Raw genomic sequence first — 21,483 nt, 5'->3', positions numbered from 1 at the left:
AGGGAACTCTTCAAAGCTCTTATCTCACTGTGTATGATAGAACTGACTTTGAACTCAATTTTTCCCGGCTTATTGTTTGACTGCCAGGCCTTTCTAGCATTTCTTGCCAAGTCCTGAACATGCATTCTCTGTGGGAGCCTCTGAAGGAGGCTGGTCCTGAATTGGCATCTACCTGCTAAGCTTCCTCTGGCTTATTATGCTATTTAATATATCTGGTCTTCATAAATAATGAATTTCTCTTTGAGAGAAAACTTGAGCTTATTGGAGCATGTTGGTAAGTGTACCTGAGAGTCACATACTGATAGGTCTGATGTATGATCCTAAATCTGAAGATGAGAGAGCTGTGGCAAGATGAAGCTGTTGTCATACAGAGGGTCCAAGCAAGAAATTAGATACAGGGACCGCTAATGCTTCTAAGTCAAAGAACTCATTCTTTTCCATTCCTTTCTTGTATTTATAGCTTGCATGTTTATTTTTTTAAATAATTTTTGGTGTGTGTGTGTGTTGGTTCTGGGGATTGAGCTTTTTTTGTTCAAGTGGTGCTGGACCACTTGAACCCCAGTTCCACTTCCAACATTTTTGGTGCTTAATTGAAGATGAGTCAGATTTTTTCCTTCCTGAGCTGCCTTTGAACCATGATCCTCACATCTCAGTCTTCTGAGTAGGTATAATTACAGGCGTGAGCCACCCGCACCTAGCTAATTTCACAGTTTTAACAAATCTGTTGGGTGGACAGTGGCAGATCTCTCCCTAACATATGACTTCAGCAAGCAAAACCCATGTGTCACATCCTAAAGGATGAGCATTGGCATACAAGTAATTAACTATATGCTAGCTCTTTCCAAGGGCCACACAAGTTCACTATAGGGAAGTATGACCTATGTCCAAAAACCAGGTTAAAACTGAGCATAATGTAAACAATGGGCTCAGATAAGTAGGTATTGCCCCACAACTGAAACCCCTGGGCCCCCAAACACATCAGTAGTTAATGTACAGAATGAGGCTCACAGTAATTGGCCACGATGAGGTTTTGAAACCCCTCTGAACATGCCACCTTCATCTGCAATGGCCATCTATTTGCCTTTATTCCCTCTGCTGTGCCTGGTGTTGATACACCATGAGCATGCAATCTCTCAAGAAAAGCTTTGAATCATATTCTAAGGAGGGGAAAATAAAATGGCAAGAACTCCTATTCTCATTTATGCAGTGTATTTCAATTAGGACACAGATCTTTACACTTTAACATGTGTTTAGTGGTGTTTTCCTTGAAATGAGTTGATAGTTCTTGTTATTTAACAGTCAGTAGTGTCTTAAAGTGAAGTAGTGCACTTGTGTTGATAAAAGAAGCCACTGCCGGTCCTCAGGTGGTCTGGAGTCCTGGCCAGCCCTGTCATAGTCACTATTGCCTTGGACCAGGGCTTTAGTTTCTCACCCCTGCTTCTGTAGGTACACTTGCTCCGTTCTCCCAGCTTGGTTTCTCTGTACAAGCATGCCACAGGTTAACAGCTAACTTCCACCCCAGGATAGCTGAGCTGCAGCCCCCATAGCTCACTGCCATCTCTCCTGCCTGCCCCCCTGAGACATACTCCTGACAGAATTAGGTCAAACTCTTTATTCTCAAGCCAACTATTCAGGTCACACTGCCTGTATAAAATTCAGCTGATCTTGAAACTAGGTCTGGCACAAGCCCTGAGTATAAGGCTCACTTTGACTAAAAATGAGCCTGACTTCAGTTTTAAAGTCCCAGTGAGTAGAAATGCCTTGCAAGGCTAGGTTACAAATCAAAGGCCGTGTCTTTGTGACTTGTGCAAGTTGTCATATGTACCTGGTAGTGATGTACCTTGCTGTTGAAATCCCCAATTTTCAAGGGCTTTTTACAGATGTCCTTGGACTTACATTGAAAAAAGACCAAGGTAAGTCTCACACAATATTAATTGGGGCACTTGATAGATTGAAAGGCCCTTATGGAGAGCCACTACTGGTAGAAGAAATGTTTCCCAGGCCAGGGCCACTTTGGGTGACAAAATATGACCTCCAAGGGCACTGTTGTCCACCACTCAACCCCACCCTGTAGATGATACATTTGATGTGATAGTGTGAGCTCCTGTTTACTTCTGGACACCTGCTTACAACATTGCCACCCTTGCCAGTTTCCAGAGAGGACTAAGGCCACAGAGCACTCTTCCTATCACTCTCTCTGGGTTTGGGCATAAGGCCCAGGCCCATCCCATGCACTGTACTGGGCACTGCCATCTCAAGGCACAGCCACTAGCCTTGCTCACTTTGCACTGTGGCACTATTCCCACATGAGCACTGTGGACATCTGGATGCTTCCATGCCACCTGTGTGTTCCTGGCAGAATCAGCAAGAACAACGTGTGGATTTCCTGGTGTCTGCAGACTTGACTGCTGAAATAAAGCTAAGTGCAAAGCAGAATTTTCACTAAGACATTTATTATGCAAAATAATAAGGCTTGAGTAGCCAGTATAAATTAAAACCAAGCAGAGCAAAGGAGTTTTTCTGTTCAAGGCCATGTACACTTTCATTACATAGCAGGATTGCAGTATACTGACTGAGGTGTGTGCCATTGCCCACAGCTGTGCAGTCTTCTGAGTCCTTCAGTCTTCTGAGTCTGCTCACCATATGGAATAGCCAAGTATGAGGAGAATGGCAGGACTTGTTCCTTTCTCTTGCTCTTGACCCCCAACCTTATGCTTTGCCCATCCTCTGTAATGACATATCCTACATATTTATAAACATCATTTGTCCTCTAAGAAATGTGAGCTCTGTAAGATAAGGCCAGTTTGTCCTTGGAGTGCCTGGCACTCTTGGTGATGTAGAAAGCAGACCTTTCTGACCCGTTCATAATGGTACCCTGTACCCAGACCTTCCCCCACTTCCTGCTTCCCTTCAGCCCCTTCTGTCAGGTGAAACTCATCCAGGCTCACTCCCACTGTCCCTCTGCCCAGTCCCTTTACACATGGCCCAATTACAAGCTACCTAGACACGGGAAGGTTGACATTAAAAAGCCAAATATACAGCCAGAGCAAAGCCATTCAAATAAAAATAGAACAATTCAGGCAGGGATTTATGCTAACATTTGGGGGTTCCCTTTGCAGAATTGCAGGGAGATGGGCCTGCCTAGTTACGAGTGAACCACAGGCCTGAGAACAGGGCCATTCATTCTGGGGTGAAAGCGGGACAACTCTCTTTTAAAGAGTCCAGGAGGGATAACATTCTGTATATGGAAGTTTTGAATTAGAGGCCAAATGTGACCATTTGAAACATCCTGTCCGTAAAAAGGAATGAACTGTGTTGTAAATACTTTGTCCTGTGTTCTTCACAATCTAGTTGTCAGCAGGTCAGGCTCTCAGTATGAAATCCCTTGGCTGTTAGCGAGGGGGCAAGGTCTGCATGTGGAGAGCATCATAGGTGTCCTTGGTGGCAGTGCTGAGCCCCTGGTAGAAGCAAATCACAGAAGCATGGTCAGGTACAAGCTGAGTATCTGCAGCTCATCCCATGACCCCCCCTCTCCCAGTCTCCAGATGCCCAGGAAAACTTCCTCATCATGGGTGGGGAGCCTTGGCTGAGAACACTGCTGGAAAGATGAGTCTTGTATCCTCCTGCAAATGGCCTTGAAGCAATTCTTCAACTAAATTCTCACCCTTCCAACTTCCCAGTGCCTGCCCTCCACACCTGGGCCCAGCTTCCTGTCAGCTCCAAAAAGGACAGTCCTCCACCTCCAGTGCTGAAATGGAGTCAGGGAAAATGGCCAGGCAGGCCTGCCCCAGAGAACCTACTCTCCCTCATAATCTGGGACCCCAGAAATCCTGGACTTGTCCCAGGGAGCGTGGTAGCTCCTTCACCTCAGCCCTTCTCCACAGGGGTCCTTCCTGGACCTGGCCTCTATAGTACATCCTTTGTCAATCAGGCCAGGCCCAGCCTCGCTCGCTGCAAGCTCTCTCCCTTCTCAGCCACCAGCAGCCACCACCAGGCAAGTTTCTGAGGCCTTTTTGATATAACTATTCAGACAAGCCCAGCACCAGTAGGGCCAGGAGGAGATATGAACCCTCTGGGGATCCTATTTGAGAGAACTAGGTTAACTACACTTAGTTTCCATAATCATTTGCACTAATTTGCATAGCAAGCACCTGATTACAATAACATTTTTCTTTTGAAGCTGTTACTTTTCTTCTTTGTCTTCAATCTTCTTGCCCACCCTTCCAGATCTTATTAAGTCTAGAGGATTCAAAGCAGAGCAAGACTTGGCAGAGCTTAGCTCAATGGACAAAGGCAGGAAATCACTTGTGTAGGGTCCTTTGCACGCTGTTTCTACATCTTTGAGAAGGCCATACCCTCTAGAGAGTTATGGCTATGTCTGCTGTGGCCAAATAATGCATGGGGCTCTCACTCCTGGTTGGAGCATAGTATCTGCCTGAATGAGTAATCCCATCCCTGCTCTAGAAATGTACTGTAACATTTAAGGTGGCTCAGTGGTAGAGTGCTTACCTTGTATGCATGAGGCCCTGGTTTCCATTCCTCAGCACCACATAAGCAGAAAAAGCTGGTAGTGGTGTTGTAGCTTAAATGGTAGAGCACTAGCCTTAAGCTGAAGAGTTGAGGGACAGTGCCCAGGCCCAGAATTCAGGCCCCATGACAACAACAACAACAACAAAAATTAAAAAAAATACTTTGAGCCGGGCACTGGTGGCTTATGCCTGCAATCCTAGCAATTCAAGAGCTTGAGATCTGAGGAGCACAATTAGAAGCCAGCCTGAGCAGGAAAGTTCATGAGACTTTTTCATCTTCAGTTAGCTAGCAAAAAAGCCTGAAGTGAGACTTTGGCTCAAGTGATAAGTACTAGCCTTGAGCAAAAACACTCAAGGACAGTGCCCAGACCCTGAGTTCAAACCCTAGGATGAGCACACAGACACACAAAAAAGACAAAATTGTTTTTCCTGAAAAGTACTGACTCCTTACTTAGGCCAATGAATTAACTAAAAGCAGAAGAAAAGCTTAGTCTTTGTGCCTCCGTCTTATATGTCTTTGCTCTAAGTCTTTCTGTAGTCATTCTGCAATCACTTTGGAATCCTTGCAGGACAGGACTAATGGATAGCATCCTTAGGACAGGGACAGAAACTAACCCAAAGACACAATAGTAGCACCTCCTCAGGAAAAAGCACCTTAACAACTTCTTAACAACTTCTCCAGGGCTCTTCCCCAAACAAGGACTGAGATAATGATCAACAAGGCAATTCTTTGATGAAGATGGCTTAATAATTATGCATACCTCTCCCCCACTACCCCTTGTGTATCTAAAACTATTGAAGGTCATGGCTCTAAACCAAACATGGCTGAAGAACTAACTTCCTGTGACTGTCCATGCCATGCAGTAAATTTTCTCTGCCCTACACTATGCCTCTCCTTTTTGGTGCTTGTCCTGAGGCTTGAACTTGGGGCCTTGGCACTGGTGGCTCATGCCTGTAATCCTAGCTACTCGGGAGGCTGATTGCTGAGGATCGTGGTTCAAAGCCAGCCCGGGCAGGAAAGTCCATGAGACTCTTATCTCCAATTATCTCCACCAGAAAACTGAAAGTGGCACTGTGGCTCAAGTGCCTTGAGCTGAAGAGATCAGGGACAGCACCCAGGCCCAGAGTTGAAGCCCCATGACCAAAAAAAAAAAAAAAGCCAAATGTGGAATCCCAGGAATTTAGACCTGGGGCCTAAAACACTAGCTTCAATATTGACAGTAAAATTGCTACTGGTCTAGATGAGCTGAGCCTAGATTGGCTCTGACTGGCTGTTGGCAAGAGCTGTTATTACCAGGAAGTCAAACATGGGAGCCTCAGTCTTTACCCTTTGTTAGACAGTGCCACCCAGGAAAAAGGCCAAAGTTCTTACCTGATATAGGCCATCTTGTCCCTTGCCTCTCCGCCGCTGTGAGATGAAATGAAAGGAGGATCAGAGAGTAAGGCAGGCATTCTTGCTTAAGGACTCAGGGCTTCCTAGAATGTCAAAGGTCACTTTCCCAGCCAGCACACACACACATACACACATACACATACACACCGGGGTAGAAAGGTCCTGAGGCTCCTGGGTAGAATTCACATCTGCAGAGTAAGGTGAGATCTAATAGAGAATCTGCCCCACTCAGACATTGGAGCTGGCCATGTTGCCACCTGCCTGGAATAGTTGAGCCTCCCTGCAGCTCTTGAATCCGTCCCATCATGAGGTTTGCTGGGAATGAGAAGCTCATTCCAAGGCAAGGCATTTATTGGCAAGAGTGCAGAGCCAATTCAAATCCTGCTCCCCTGCTTGCTCAATGTATGACCAAGGTAAGTTGTTCCACCTCATTGTGCCTTGCAGGACACACATTTGTCAGGTTTCTCTGGGAACTAAATGAACACACTTGTATATGGTGCTGACCACACCTTGTGTAAGGTGCAACCCACACAAGCTCATGGACACACAACCAGCACAGTCACAGGGTTCAATACTTCATCCTGATCTGGGACCCACAGTCCTGAGCGGTGAACATAGCCTGGTACATGCTAATCACTCCCGACCTACTGTTAGCAGTGGTGGACTAGATCCCTCCACAAAATTGAGGCTGTCACAGAATCTAGATTCACTTCTGAGTCCTGACAGAGCCCCAACTCTTTACTAACATCTCACATACAGTCCAACCCGGTGAGGGAGAGCCAGATGCTTCTTGTCCCCTAGCAGCTGCCATGTGAACTTTTGTAAGTTGGGGGAGAAACAGATGATCGAAGAGGTCTGTGGCAGGTGTGTCTGGAGACCATTAGCAACTTCTTTGAGAATCAAGAAAGAGCAAAACTCACCTCGCCTTTCATCCCAATCTCACTATAGGACTCTGCCATCTTATCTTTCTGCAATGCCTGAAGAAGAAGTGATGAGACATTCATTGTCCTAATGATCACACCCACGTGAAGAAGCCTCTTGATTCCCAAGTTGACAAGGGTTCCCCCAGTCACTTAGACATCCAAACAAAATATCTCTTCCCTTACCAGCTCCCCTCCACCTGCTCCTTATCCTCCACCTTCAGACTTCTCTACCAGTTCTTTGCATTGAGCTAAGTACACTTCTCTACCAGTTCTTTGCATTGAGCTAAGTTCAAGTTTCTTTCTCGGATAGGATGTAGAGGTGTGGATGGAGGCAGGATACTGGACAACACAAGTCCTCACCTGGAGCTCCAGCATTATCTGTGTATCTGTTTAACATCATTTATTTTGCCTTGTCTCTACAGTCACCACACCACAGTCATCAAATGCAGGAGGAAAGGGAGGCAGCTTCCTTTGCAGCAGGTGACTGCCTGCAAGCAGCCTTTAGGTGGCCTGAAGCCACGATCAAGTTCCTGCCACAGTGTGAGGAAGCACTAGGCCCCAACCCCCTCACAGGAGCCTGCCCTGCACTCCCGCCCAGCCTGGCCTGCCACTAACACCCTTTCTTCAGGCTGGTGGACCTGCAGAACTCCAACAGCAGGCTTGGGGCTGATAAAGTGCAGGAGGCCAGGAAAGGAGAGATAAGGCAACACAGATCTGCCAAGCAGCCTTTCTAAAGTGACTATGTTGCTGGCTCCCATGACTTAGAGAAGGGATAGTTTAGACAGAAAGACTGAAGTGTAGAGAAAACTCCACCCGGCCCTCCCTCTAAAGCTCCATAGTAAAATGTGAATTGTCCCACGCACTCACATTATACAAGCCTTCCTGGGGATTCCTTCTTCTCTGCTGGGAAAGACAAATGGGAAAAGTTAGATGGGAAGAAATCCAACCACAGCTGTGCTGTCAACCTCTCTTTTTCTAGGTCACTTTCTGGGCCTAGCAGCACTGTGAAGCTCACATTGGGCATTACAGATACCTGTACAGGTACTCTGCCTTCCTCTCCTGGCTTACCCAGCTCCTGCCTGGCCCAGGAAAAGCTTTCTGTCCTCTTATAGAAACTCCTTCATATGCATCACACACTGACAAGTAGAACTTAGGTGTAAAGAAAAAAAGGGTTTTTTTTAGTAAGTTTTTTATTGTGAAAATACCATACAGAGGGGTTACATGAGCAAGGTAATGAGTACATTCTTATCAAGCATTGTTGCCTCCTTCTTTGTTTTTCCCCTACCATTCCTGCTTTCCCATCTCCATGATTATACTCCCTGCCCTACCCCCCTATCTCCACCCCCCCACCCAAAGTTCATTTTTTGACATAGCATCTTGTACATCTCATTGTTGCAATGGGTCCACCTGTATCCCTATTTAAACAATTTATTTTTTCTCTTCCCCTCCACAAATTATACCAACATCAAATACAGTGAAAATAGGGGTTATACTGTGGGGGAGGGACATACAAAGCAACAAAAAAAAAAATAACCTTATAATTACATTAGAAACAATAGCAAGAAAGAAAAAACCACTTGTGTCCTTATCTTGGGGTTCATTTCACCTAGCATCATCTTATCTGACCTTTTCTGCTTGTCTCAGACATATACTAGTTATTGCAAATAAGGGAAACCATGGGACCTATGTTTCTTTGGGCCTGGCTTACTTCACTTAATATAATTTTTTCCAAGTCTTTCCTAACAAAGGGACAATGTCATTCTTTCTGATGGAGGCAGAGAATTCCATTGTGTATATACATACCATATTTTCTGATCCATTCATCTACTGAGGGGCATCTGAGTTGGTTCCATAGCTTAGCTATGGTAAATAATGTTGCAATAAACATAGTTGTGCTGGTAGCTTTAGTATGGTCTTGTTTGTGATCATTCGGGTAAATGCCCAAAGATGGGGTTGCTGGGTCATAGGGAAGCTCTATGTGGAGTCTTTTGAGGAACCTCCATACTGCTTTCCAAAGTGGCTGAACAAGTTTACACTCCCACCAACAATGCAGTAGGGATCCCTTCAGGCCACATCCCCTCCAGCATCTGTTGTTTAATTAGAGTTCTTGATTATAGCCATTCTAACTGGGGTGAGGTAGTAATCTCAATGTTGTTTTGATTTGCATTTCTTTTATGACTAGAAAGGTTGAGCATTTCTTCATGTGTCTATTGGCCATCCTTCTAGAAAAGGGGTTTTGTTTACATGCAGAGGAAAAGCCCCCAACTTCATGCCCCTCCCCACCACTTCTGGTGAGATCAAAGGAGAGAAGAGTAGAGGTTGGAGGATGGGATAGGAAGGTCAAGTATATATATCAATGGTTTCTTCTACTGGCCCTGTGCTCAGCAACCCACATGCAGCACAGAACCTAGAGGCTCTAGATGAGGGCTGGATGGGCTGAGTGACCAGAAGCACTGTGGACCACTGGGCAGCTCTAGGCAGTGCTGTCTTTATGTAGAGCAGTCTTGGCTTTTTTTTTCTGAGTCCTGCTCCTCTGCTCTCCCCCTGGCTGCTCCCCTCCTCACAGGCGGTATAGATTACAAAGCTGAGAGAACAGAGCCACTCAGAGCCACCCCTGACCATGTTCTGGAGGAGTACTCAGGACCTTGAATTCCTTGCCCAGTGATGTTAACCCCTTGCTGTATTCCTCACCATCAGATCTCAGGGCAGATGATGCCACTGTGTGTATATCTTGGGTGGCCGAGAAGTAGTAGGGGACTGAACAGAACTTAGACATGAGGGTATATTCATACCCTCATAGAACAGAGCCAAGGAGGAAGGAAGAAGAGTAGCAGTGGATCTTGCTTAAGCCCCACACCTAGAGTCTGGATGTGTGTCTTACAAGGGATGAGAAACCACACCCTCAAAGTCTGCCCACATGGCAGAGGCAGAAAGAAACTTTCCCTACCTGCTTTCCTCCAATCTCAGGGTCCAGGGCCCGCCTCTTGTCCAAAATGTCATATTCCTCCCTTCGTCCTAGATTGAGCTCCTAAAACAGACAAGAAAGAGGAACTGCAGGATGATGGAGCCAGCTGGACTGCAGAGCATGATTTCCTTCTTGAAGGCTCACAATTAAAAAAAAAAAAAAAAAAAGAGCAGGAACAGAAGCAGGGGAATGGTAGGGGAGGTAGTGGTCAATCTTGTCAGAGAATCTCCCAGAATATGCAAGATGCTGTCACTGAGCCATGGGAAGGATCCTCAAAGCCACCAAGTGCTTCTTTTAATATCTGTGGATGTATCTAGTAAGTTAATTAATATAACGTGTCCCACTAACAAATAAAGAAGCCCAGGCTCCCAGAGGGGAAGCAACTGGACCAAAGTCCAATTGCATGGATGTGAGGCTTTCCTCTTCTGCTGTGAAAACCCTGAAACATTCCTTCTCCATCCATCTCTAACATTTGCAAATTTCTGGGTGTGGGGAGGATAAAGGGAGGGGGTGTCACTAACGGCGGGGCTATGCCATGTTTCAAAACATTAAACATGGGGAGCCCATGTATCCCCGGGAGGCGGGTACAATTGCCATCCCCATTTTACAGCTTAGAAAACTGAGCTTGAACTAGTCATTGGATCACAGGGCTGATGGCTGCAAACCAGACCTTACAGCTGAGGCTGTAGAGATTCCCTAGGTCGATCCCCAGGACAAGCCTGCCCTTCTTCCTGCATGGGTCTCTGGAGCAGCAGGACTTACATTATAGAGCTGGTTCTGGCCTGGCTGGTAGGTGGCAGCCTCTGCACTGGGGCTGAACTGCAAGAGAACAGACCACCACACGTTACAGCAAACCACAGTGGCTAGGGGACCCCTGGCCCACAGATGCTGCATGTGTGCTGCTGGGGTGACAGAAATCAACTGTCTTCTCTTCTGTGCATTCATAAGCTTTACCCAGGATGGGCTGAAGACTTTCCCTTCCCACCAGTGCCAGCAAGAGGTTCAGGGCTTAGGGTCTGATCTTGAGATCGAGTGTTCTCCAGGGTCCCTTTTCCTAGGGACTCACAGGACACAGGTGGGGCACAAAGTCCTGCCTCCTGTCTCTTGACCCCTGGACTGGGTGTTTTAAATACATCCATCACAAGTCCAATCTTCTGCTCTAGCTCAGTGACACTGAGCTGAAATTCTTCACGCTTATTTAGTGTCCTGGGTTCATATCCAGTCCATGCCACCTCTGCGGAAAGGGACTGCCAGGTCTTTCACAGTCACAGGTCAGTAAGACCTGTCCACAAATAAAACTGTATACCAGGAAGAAATGGGCTAGGGTGTGGAAGTGGTGATGGTCTCCCAGCCTCCACCTACCCCAGGCCCAGCCCCTTAAAGTAATCCAGAGCCTTCAGGCTCCTGGTAAAAGCCAGCATTCTGACCAATGCTCTCATTTATACATGGGGAAACTGGGTCTTGGAGACAAAGACTGACATGGCCTTGATTAGCAGCTGGACCTCAGGACTAGGACGAGGTTTCCACTCTGTGCCCTTCATTGCCTAGTACAGCCCGTCCCTGACACTTGGGTGTTCACACAGGGAGACAGCTGGCTCAGCCAGATACTCCACCTCTCAGCCCACCCATTTGCACTCTTGGCTGTCCCTGCCTTACCCCCAATGCTACAACTCTCCAAGGTCAGGACACTCCTTCACTTCAGAGTGGAAGAGCCTACCTTCTCCCTCTGGAACCCAGGGGCACCCACCTTTGCTCTCAGGAACAGGGCAGTGATGATGACACCATAGATGAAGAGGATTCCATCTAGCAGGTAGCAGAGTTTGGGATCCAACAAGCCAAAGCTCTGTGCCTCTGTGACAATAGATAAAGCTGGTCAGCCAGGCCCAGGTGACAGGAATATGTTCCTACCACCTCAGGGTGATCCTATGCCTGACAAGGACATTAGATCCAATCATCATGTCTTAAAATGACCACAGCCTGCTTTACCCTACCTTATCCCTGCCACCTTCTGAAGACACCTAGCTTGCCCCAATGGCAATTTGATACTAAGTGGGTGCATAGAGTGTGGGAAGAACTGGGGGGGGGGGTCACTAAGAGGAAAGTGAAGGTGTCTCCCATGCATAGGACTTCTGCCTCAGGGGTCATAAGAATCCAGCTGTGAGCTCTCCAAGTTAACCCCAAACTCCGGAAACATTTTGGGAATATGCCTTGGACCACTAGCGAGTGTGACTCTGGAAGCAAGCACACAGGGAGCAAACAGGACTCTGGGGACTAGGAAGCAGGCTCGGAGACTTGAGTGAAATGATCTTAATGTCCAGTGGTTAATCAGGATAGAGAGAAGAAGCAGGTCAGTTCTCACCTCCCAAATCCCTGCTTCCTCACTGCCAGGTACCCAGGATGGGGGAAGGGTCTCTGGTGGTGGGGTTCCCTCTCCTAGGTAAGAGTTTCCTGGACAACAGGCAGATTCCTCCCCACCAGGGCCTGAACTCTCTGTAATCCTGTCCCAGCTCCACGGCCTCAGCTCAGCTCTCTCCACCTTGACTCACTCACTGTCCTCAAGGTACACCTGTTCTTCTGCACTATTGGCTTTTGTGCATTTGTCCCCTCTCCACAGCCCTGCCATTAGGTTAAACGATTTTTCAGCTCAGAGGTTACTCAGCTTAGCTTCTCTCACTCCACATATTGAGGTCCCCTAACAATGGACTGCCTTGTGCACATTTGCCACACTGTAGTTGGCTCTGGAGAACAAAGGGTAAAGGAATAGTTACCAAAAATATGCTGGTTAAATAAAAGAATTTTTATTTGAAAGATCACAGACAAGTGAGCGAGGAGCTGCAGACTTGGGTCTTGACTCTACTACTGCCAGGTAAGTGTGCCCAACCTGTAAAACAGGGTTCATGCAGTATTCTTTGCTAGTCACCTGTGCCTGGAAACCACAAAAGCCCAGTATCTGGCTGCCTTTCCAGAGTGTGTCTCCTGATGTATGGACGCCCTCTGGTGGCCACAAAGGGCTTAAATTGGGAAATAGGCAATAGACCTGAGTGCTTGAGTCAATAAAATCATTGTTAGGTCCTCCTGAGAGCACCACCCAGAGAGCATCAGGGAGAACTGTAGGGTTGAGCACACAGTCTTGATAGGCAATCCTATCTCTGAGTCCCTGCAGCTGTGTTCCCTAACACCCTCCATCCTGGCCTAACCCCATTCACTCTCCCACGAGAGCTTTCTCAACTTCCTTCAGTTCCTGGCTCAGCAACCATTGGTGATGCAGCCTCTGGTTAGAAAGTCTAAACTCTGTCCAGGTATGTTAAGGCTCAGTCTTTCCAGTATAGGCCCAAAAAACCCACACCTTTTTGCCAACTTGTTCCTCCTCCTCTTCCTTTTACTCTTCATGCTTTCTTGATCACACAGGTGTTTTACGACTCCAACCCCATCCTGTTTTTGCTTGAACTGTTCCTCTTCCACCCATGGAAGTAAGACTCCTGACCTACCTACCTGGTACTGGGGGAAATTCAGTGGGATGATTGAGGTACATAAGTCTGTATCCCATAAAACACTTCACACACATGACTCACCAGGACTCAGATTTCCCTCCCTCAAGGCCTCAAGTACTTGAGACCCAGACTGCGGCTTCAGTTTTTCCTCCTCTTTTACCCCTAACATCAGAGTGCAGAGAACAGGGTGGACCATCATTAAATATCGTAGAATTTTTTGGCAATGAGGAAAGTGTAGGGCCCTGGCCCAAGGCTTACTGTTGTCTGCTCTGAGGAGTGTTGGAAACAGCAAATGACCCAAGATGGAGGACTAAGGCCCCTGGGATGCAAGCCCACTTCCAGAAAAGACACTAGAGCTAGAGTGATTTTTGTTTTTGTTGTTGTTGTTTGTTGTTTGTTTTCTATTGGTACCGGGGCTTGAATTCAGGAGCTTAAGCTCTATCCTTAGCATTTTTTTGCTCAAGACTAGCACTCTGCCACTTGAGCCACAGCTTTACTTCTGGCTTTTTGTTGTTTAAATGGGGATATGAGTCCCACAAACTTCTCTGCTGGGCTGGCTTCAAATCATGATTCTCAGATTTCAGCCTCCTGAGTAGCTAGGATTACAGGTGTGAGCCACTAGCACCCAGTTTCTGGGGTAGTTGGGTTTCTTTCTTTCTTTCTTCCTTTCTTTCTTTCTTTCTTTCTTTCTTTCTTTCTTTCTTTCTTTCTTTCTTTCTTTCTTTCTTTTGTCTTTTTTTTTTCTTTTAGGGCTGGAAAAATGTCAGCAGCAATTTATAGGCTGGTTGAGATTCATAGAAAGGGCTGGGAGAAAATCGCTCTGCTGCCTGCCACATAAAATGAGAACAGAAAAATTACTGGACAGTAAATTTCAAACACATGAGAAGGAATATTTCTTTGTGTTGTGCAAAGTCAGCGCAGCAGGGCAGGGGAGTTGGGCGCCTCCTGGGGATAAGTAACTGGGACTCGTTTTTCTTTCTTTCTTCCCTCTGAAAGAGCAGCATAGTTTGGTCATCTGACCAATGACAAATGTGTGGGTGGCTAAGGAAAGGATGTTGGCTCCTAGTAGGGCACACTCTCCTCAGTTGGCTGTGGCTGTGCCTGAGAGAGATGGGCTGGAAGAATGCAAGGATCATCCAGAAAGTTCTATGCAAAGAATCAACACATTGATCAACAACTCATTGATCAAATATTTGATAATCGATCAAAATGCCCTCCATTGGGCCTGATGGCTTCTAGTATGTTCTCTATCACTTACTAGCTATGTGGACTTGCAGAGTCTGGGCCTCTGTCTCATATCTGTAAAATCTACCTTACTTTCTTATCTTAATGCTTTGGCTGGTGATTTGTAAACAGCAAGCGTCTGTTTCCTCTGCAAGGACAATGATGCCTGATATTCAGGATGGGCCTTGGGTGCACATGACTTCCTGGGGCTTATGGCTTAGTAATGGCTGCCTTGACTAGGTTAGAGGCTCAGAAGGTAGAATCAGCAGCAGGAGTAGACAGACCCTCCTACCTCCTTTCCCTTCATGGTAGGATTGGGGACAGAAGCTAGCCAGGTTCTCCAGCTCACCTTTCAAGAGTGTGTGACAATTGTGTCAGATCATGTATGTGTGAGAAGTGCCAGGCACACAGGAGTGTGTGGGCATCTGAGAGTGCTTGATGCAACTTCCACTTGCATTCAGTGTACAGTTCAGAGGACTTCTCCCTGGTAGGATGTGGTTCAGTACTTAGGGCAAACCCAAACAAAAGAGTCAGAATTATCACCAATGCCTTCAGCAGATAACAACAGAAAGTTCCAGAAACTCTCCAGCGGGGAAATTCCTGAGCATATGGGAAGCAAGCTTTCTTCTCTCTCTACTTGTCCCAGTGACTCTGGGATTCTTCTTATCCAGAGAGCTTCCTACATTTTTGCAGGGATTTCTCTGATGGACATGTCTTAAATGCCTCCAGTGACAAGGAGCTCAGCACCTGCTAATCACTAGTTTTCAGAGATTAAAAAAAAAAATAAGATCTGGAGTTGGAAGTGTGGCTCAGGTAGCAGAACACCAGCCAATGAGCAAAAGCATCACATACTGAGTTTGAATTCAAGTCTTGAACAAAAAGAAAAAAAATTATTATCTTAATCTCTCCCTTTACTATGTTAGTAACCCCAGGGTCTTGCTGCTGCCAGCCCCACCCCCAGTCTCAAACTCAACTGATGATAATATTGCAGACTAAGAGTTTAGAAAACAGGAAGTCATGTGTTCTCAGGAAGGCAGTGGCAGCAGCTATGGGAGTGTCTGTGTTGAGCATGGTGCTAAATATGATGCCAACCCATTACCCATAGCATCAAGGACGTTCAAACCCTCCCCCTGAGGGGCTGCTGACTTTCCTTGAGCAGTAACTTTCACTGCAGCAGCAAAGATAGAGGCTGGACACACAGAGAAATGATAATCCCTAGTTGAGAATTTATTCTGTGCCTGCCTGGAACCACATGTGAGTCTTACTTTACAAATGGGGAAATCGAGACTCAGACTCAGAGAAGATATTACACTATAACCAGGCAGTTCCATAGTTTGGGTTTTTCCTTCCTTCCTTCTTTCCTTCCTTCCTTCCTTCTTCCTACCTTCCTTCCTCCTTCCTTCCTTCCTCCCTCCTTCTCTTTCTTTCTTTCTTTCTGTCTTTCTTTCTTTCATTAGTGGCACTAAACTCAGGACCTCCCACTTGCTAGGCAAGTGCTCTACCACCTGAGCCATACCTCCAATCTTTTGCTTTTAGTTATTTCAGATAAGGTCTTGAACTTTACCTGAGCTGCCAACTGATCATGATCCTACTACCTCTGACTCTTGAGAAGCTAGGGCCTCAGGCATGTTCACCATACCGGGCTATACCTGAAGTTCTTAACTACCACTTAGTACTGTGCTTGAGGACTTGCTGGTCCTCAGGGCTGAGGAGGGGTTCCCAGGCTGTGGCATTCTCCACAGTGTCAGATTCTGTCAGGTGATATCCTGGATGCCTTCCTTCTTTCTTTGAGGCTAAGAGGCCTCAAGTAGTATGCACCTGCTGGCAGGAGGTGCATACTACTTGCTACCAAATGGAAGGTCAGGGCACCTGGGTCAAGGCCGACAGTAGCTGACCTACCTAGTGACACCCTTGTCACCTTAATCTGAGAGCAACTCTGAATAATCAACTGGTGCCATATAATATGTTCTTATCCCCTTTCTCAGTGTTGGGTTTCATACATTCATGTTGTATTGTAAAGTTGTCTGATCATGACTCACTAGCAATTATATATTTTCTTTCTTTCTCTTTCGTCTCTCTTTCTTTCTTTCTTTCTTTCTTTCTTTCTTTCTTTCTTTCTTTCTTTCTTTCTTTCTTTTTCTTTTTTTCTCTTTCCCTCCCTCCCTCCCTCCCTCCCTCCCTTCCTTCCTTTCTTCCTTTTTTTGTCAGTCATGGAGCTTGAACTCTGGGCCTGGGTGCTGCCCCTCAGCTCTTCAGCTCAAGGCTGACCACAGAGCCACTTCTGGTTTTCTAGTGGTTTATTGGAGATAAGAGTCTCACAGACTCTCTTGTCCGGGCTGGCTTTGAACCACAATCCTCAGATCTCAGCCTCCTGAGAAGCTAGGATTACCGGTGTGAGCCACCAGCGCCTGGCTTAATTATATATTTTCATAGACAAAAATTCCAAAGAAAGAAGGAAGGAAGGAGCTACTTGCTTTTTAGGGGCAATGGATTGTGGGTCATCATTTACCTTCTATTTATATTTCCATTGCAATTAACATGGTTTGCTCAGTATTTTAGTTTTTTCCCCCTGTGAACATTATCCTATTTCCTTTTTGTTTATTTTTTATTTTATTTTATTTACTTAGTGCCAGTAAAGGGAGCTTGAACTTAAGACCTACGTGCTATCCCTGAGCTATTTGCTCAAGGCCAGCACTTTACTACTTGAGCCACAACTCCACTTCTGGCTTTTTGATGGAGATAAAAATTTCATGGACTTTCTTGCTCAAGCTGACTTTGAACCACAATCCTTAGATGTCAGCTTCCTGAATAGTTAGGATTACAGACAAAATCCATTGGTACCAAGAATTTTTTTTTTTTTTTTTACTTTTAGTTTTTAAACTATAGACTGGTTCACAAACTTACATGTCATCTTTGCCCAGGGAACGGGCCAATCTTTATATTGTTCTCATTTTATATGTGCTGTCAAAGTAAGCACTTAGTATTTTCAAGTAAATCAATTGCTGAAAAGCAGAGGAAAAATTTAAAATCACTGGCAATTTAGCCTTTAAACACAGCACACTAATATAACATCTGATTGTCTCTTAAAATGTTATTCTTTGTTTATTTGTTTATTTTTGCAAGTCTTGGGTCTTGAACAGGGATTGGGCACTGTCCCTGACCTTCTTTTGCTCAAGGCTAGCACTTTATCACTTGAGCTACAGAGCCACTTTTGGCTTTTCTTTCTTTTTTTCTTTTTTTCTTTTATTTATTTATTTATTTTTGCTGTTGTTTATGTGGTACTGAAGAATCGAACCCAGGGCTTCTTGCATGCTAGGCAAGTGCTCTACCACTGAGCCACATTCCCAGCCCCATGTTTGCTCTTTATAAATTGTAACCATCCTGTATAAAAACTTTTTGTCCTAAAAAAGTGCTTTTATTCAGTTTCTATCATATTATTAACATTTCATACTTTTGTATATTTATACTTCATATTTCACACTACTTCACAATTTTACTGAACAACCTTTAAGAGCTGTCTCCAAATCCTCCCAGATACACACAAACACACACATAAATATCCACAGTTTTCCCTGCAGACCAGCCAGGAGAGGGAAAGTTGGGGAGAAATTTATGTATTTTGCATTTTTTTAGTGTGCTGCATGAAATCCTGCAATAGTGTGCTACATTTATAATCCTAAACAACCACACAAAACCAAATGGTGTGAGCTCTGAAATACTGTGCGGCGTGTACAGCTAGCTCAGTTCTGGATGATGTGAAACAAAGCACGGGGCCAATGGTTGGTGCAGCAAGGCTCCTTGGCCGCGGCTGGTATGTTTCTGGTGCTGACTTGCGGGTACGTGACAGTATCTCGGATATCCAGAAATGTTCACAACACTGGGAACTGGTATATGGGAACGTGATTACCCATACGTGTGTCTACACGTGTCACGAACACATGCATTTTTATGACCACCCGGTGCCATAGGAAGGAAACTTGACTCCAGACTTGACCCCCCACCCCCGTGACGTGAGATGCAAGAAGTCCACAGCCACCGAGTCACCCCGCTAGTCCCACGCAATCCTGGACATGGAGACTCTTGATGCCCCGCAGGTTTCTGGGCCTGGGGGCGAGGGGCGGCTAAGGTGGCCTCGACAGTGCTGGGGAGTCAACCCGCCAAGCAAGCGTGGAGGCTCACCTGCGGGCCTCCCTTAGCTGCCTCCCCCTGGGACGGCCTGCTGGCCAGGGCCTGGACGCGGAGGGGCTCTGACAGCACCCCCAGCAGAAACATGGACGCCCATGTCTCCTCCGGCAGCTTCCCGCCGAAGCCCCTGAGGGCGGCGGCCTCACTTGGGGCTCCTCCGACTCCCGGCCTCGGTGCCCCGCAGCGAGGTCCGCGCGCGGGCGGCGGGAGGCGAGGGACACCACGGGCCATTTTAACTTTCAGACAGACGCAGATCCCGCCTGCGATGGACAATTGACTCGGATCTTGCTCAGCAGCTGACCTGGCCGCCGGGGAAGGGGCCTCCCGCCTTCCCAGCGGGGTCGGCCCCGCGCCGGGGCCCCCACTCGGGGGGGGGCGCTGCGCTATGTTCTCCAAGCCCGAGTTCGCCGGACCGCAGCCCAAGTCCCTGGCCAAATCCACGTTCCTGCCACGCTGCCTGGGAGACCCGGGAAGGGCCGCGGCCCCGCGGCGCCCACGCGCCCGCACCGCCCCGCGCGCTCCCGGGCGGAGACGGCGCCGCGCCCCTCCCTCCGGCCCGCAGCCGCCTCCTCCCCGAGGTTTCCGGTCGAACGGGCCCGGACGCTGCCATCCAGAAGCGGATTACCGCCCGTGATAGCTGCTCTCCAGGCCCGGGTTATCGCCCGTGATCTCCCCTGTGAACTGCGCGCACACTTGCGGCCGCCCCCACGTGCGGCGCGTTTCGCCCGAACCGCACCGCCCCCGGGGCCCCGAGCTCAGCAGGCCCGCGGGGCTGGAGGTCTCCTCGGTGCCCTGAGGCCTGTTTCCTGATATCTGGGAGCTCGGCTCGGGTGTCCTCCCAGAGAGGCAGGGAAATGGTCCCCGGGGAGCCTGATTGGGGTGCGGACAAACATCAGGCCAAGGCCAGTCCGTGCACACGCGTGTCCCCCGGGGTAGGGAAGCGAGGAGGGGCTGTCTCCTCTTCTAGAGTGGGGAGGGTGCTCTGCTAGGCCTCCTCCCCGCCCCCCAGCCGCCACCCCAGAGGAGGAAGCCCTGGGGGGGGGTCTCTGTGCTCACAGGGGGACTCCAGGTGGCGTCAAACCCTTCACTTTCAGAATTAATCTGCACTTGCTTTCCTTTCGAAACCCAGCTGAACACTGACTGGGTTTCAGGGCTTTCCTGACACATGCCTCAGCAGGTGAGGAGCCCTGCATTCATATTCTCATGTTCTCTCTCTCCCCCTCCCTCTCCCTGTCCCTCCCTCTCTCCCACCCCCCTTTTCCTCCCTCCTTCCTTTACGCGTTCACTCCTTCCCTCACTCCCTTCCTCCCTCCCCTTCAGCTGGGAAGTTCCAGGAACATGAGCTGTTATTGCTAGTGCTAGGGTCTGTGAGTCTCCCACTCATTTGTAGGAACGAGTGAGTGTTCTTTTTTTCAAAGTTAATTGGGTTATATTTCTGACTTTTCAGACAATGTTGTTCTTACCACATTTTTCACTAATTATTTGATGACAAATCCATACTTATTAAAACTGAGGACTCTACAAGGCCTGGATGACGTTTTATTCTTGGTTTCCAGTCTCCAACTAGCCAGCATACCATAGGTGACCGTGTGTAACAAATACATAAATGAGAAAGGTTGGTGAATTTTGGCCTCTTAGACTGAGCCCAGAGTGGACCACTTCCTCTCATCTTTCTGTGTTTTAAATCCAAAAATGTGTGTGTGTGTGTGTGTGTGTGTGTGTGTGTGTGTGTGTGTGTGTGTGTGTGTGTGTGCTGTTGTGCTAGTATTAGGGCCTGAACTCAGGGCCCCAGTCTCCCTTGGCATTTTCTACTCAAGGCCAGCACTCTACCACTTGAGCCACACCTTCACTTCTGGCTTTTGCTAAAAATTGGAAGTAAGGAGTCCCTCAGATGTGTCTGCCATGGCTGGCTTCAAATCTTGATCCTCAGATCTCAGCCTTCTGACTAGCTAGGATTACAAGAATGAGCCAGCTTGGACTCAGGACATTGCACTCTCACTTGGCTTTTTCACTCACCTCTAGAGCTCTACCACTCGAGTATGCCTCCAATTCCCCAAAAATGTTTGAGAAGAATAAACTATGACAAAGAGCCTTATGTCTCAGATGTGGAAGAGAAATAATAGTGATCCTCAAGAAAAGCTACCCGTGAGTGCAGCGAGGAGGAGAGGCAGCTAGCTTACCACCTCACCCCACCCTGGCCACCTTGGGAGACTGGCTTCTGAGCTCTGGAATCTATGCTGATCCACCCAGAAAGCACAAAAATTCAGCTAGGTCTTTTGTTAGAGAGTGAGAACATGTACAGCTGGGGGCTGCAGCACTGCCAGAGCCAAAGCTGAAAGAAAAATCTTTCCTGGAAGTGTGTGTTAGTTTGGCAACCCTCAGGTCCTCGGCCCACGCCCTGCGAGTACTCGCTTGTGACGTACTTTAGTTCACGTGGATCAAAGACCCCACAAAGCCTGCAGTGCCTGCAGCTGTGGTGCTGGGGACATGAGAAGGACGTGGGCGATTGTAGGCTGGGAGACAGCCTGCCAACTTGCCACCTCCATCACAGGGCTCTGTCCCAGGGGAAGGGGAGCACAGTGAGTCTGCCACACCCAGCCTGGCTACCCACAGCTTAAGGAGGGGCCCTGGTCACGGCACTGCCCTATTATTCTCTGGTTGTCCTCCTGGTAACATGGTTCCTTAGGATGTCTCACTGGATGCCAGGGATGGATGAGAGCCACTGGCAGCTCCTGCAGCATCCTAGAGCTACTCATATTGATTCGAAATCTGG

At 47.5% G+C, this 21,483-nt stretch overlaps 1 protein-coding gene across 2 annotated transcripts in view; it reads right to left on the bottom strand.

Moving 5' to 3' along the window:
- Positions 1–2,450: 2,450 nt before the first annotated feature.
- Cd247 (CD247 molecule) overlaps positions 2,451–21,483 on the bottom strand; it is a 76,170-nt gene continuing 57,137 nt past the window's right edge. Inside the window, exons 2-8 of one of the 2 annotated variants that reach the window (XM_070034162.1) lie at positions 11,558–11,661; positions 10,573–10,629; positions 9,793–9,873; positions 7,713–7,745; positions 6,843–6,899; positions 5,902–5,937; positions 2,451–3,458 (exon numbers count right to left, since the gene is read on the bottom strand). In XM_070034162.1, the coding sequence (XP_069890263.1) occupies positions 3,393–3,458; positions 5,902–5,937; positions 6,843–6,899; positions 7,713–7,745; positions 9,793–9,873; positions 10,573–10,629; positions 11,558–11,661 (434 nt within the window). In that variant the 3' untranslated portion in view covers positions 2,451–3,392. Of the gene's footprint in view, positions 3,459–5,901; positions 5,938–6,842; positions 6,900–7,712; positions 7,749–9,792; positions 9,874–10,572; positions 10,630–11,557; positions 11,662–21,483 lie in introns of both variants that reach the window. The other variant, XM_070034161.1, reaches the window with a different exon arrangement.

This window comes from Dipodomys merriami, unplaced genomic scaffold (genome assembly GCF_024711535.1).
Source record: "Dipodomys merriami isolate MVZ:Mamm:240054 unplaced genomic scaffold, mDipMer1.0.p SCAF_24, whole genome shotgun sequence".
In the NCBI taxonomy this organism is placed as follows: domain Eukaryota; kingdom Metazoa; phylum Chordata; class Mammalia; order Rodentia; family Heteromyidae; genus Dipodomys; species Dipodomys merriami.
This window is presented reverse-complemented; position numbering and strand designations above follow the sequence as displayed.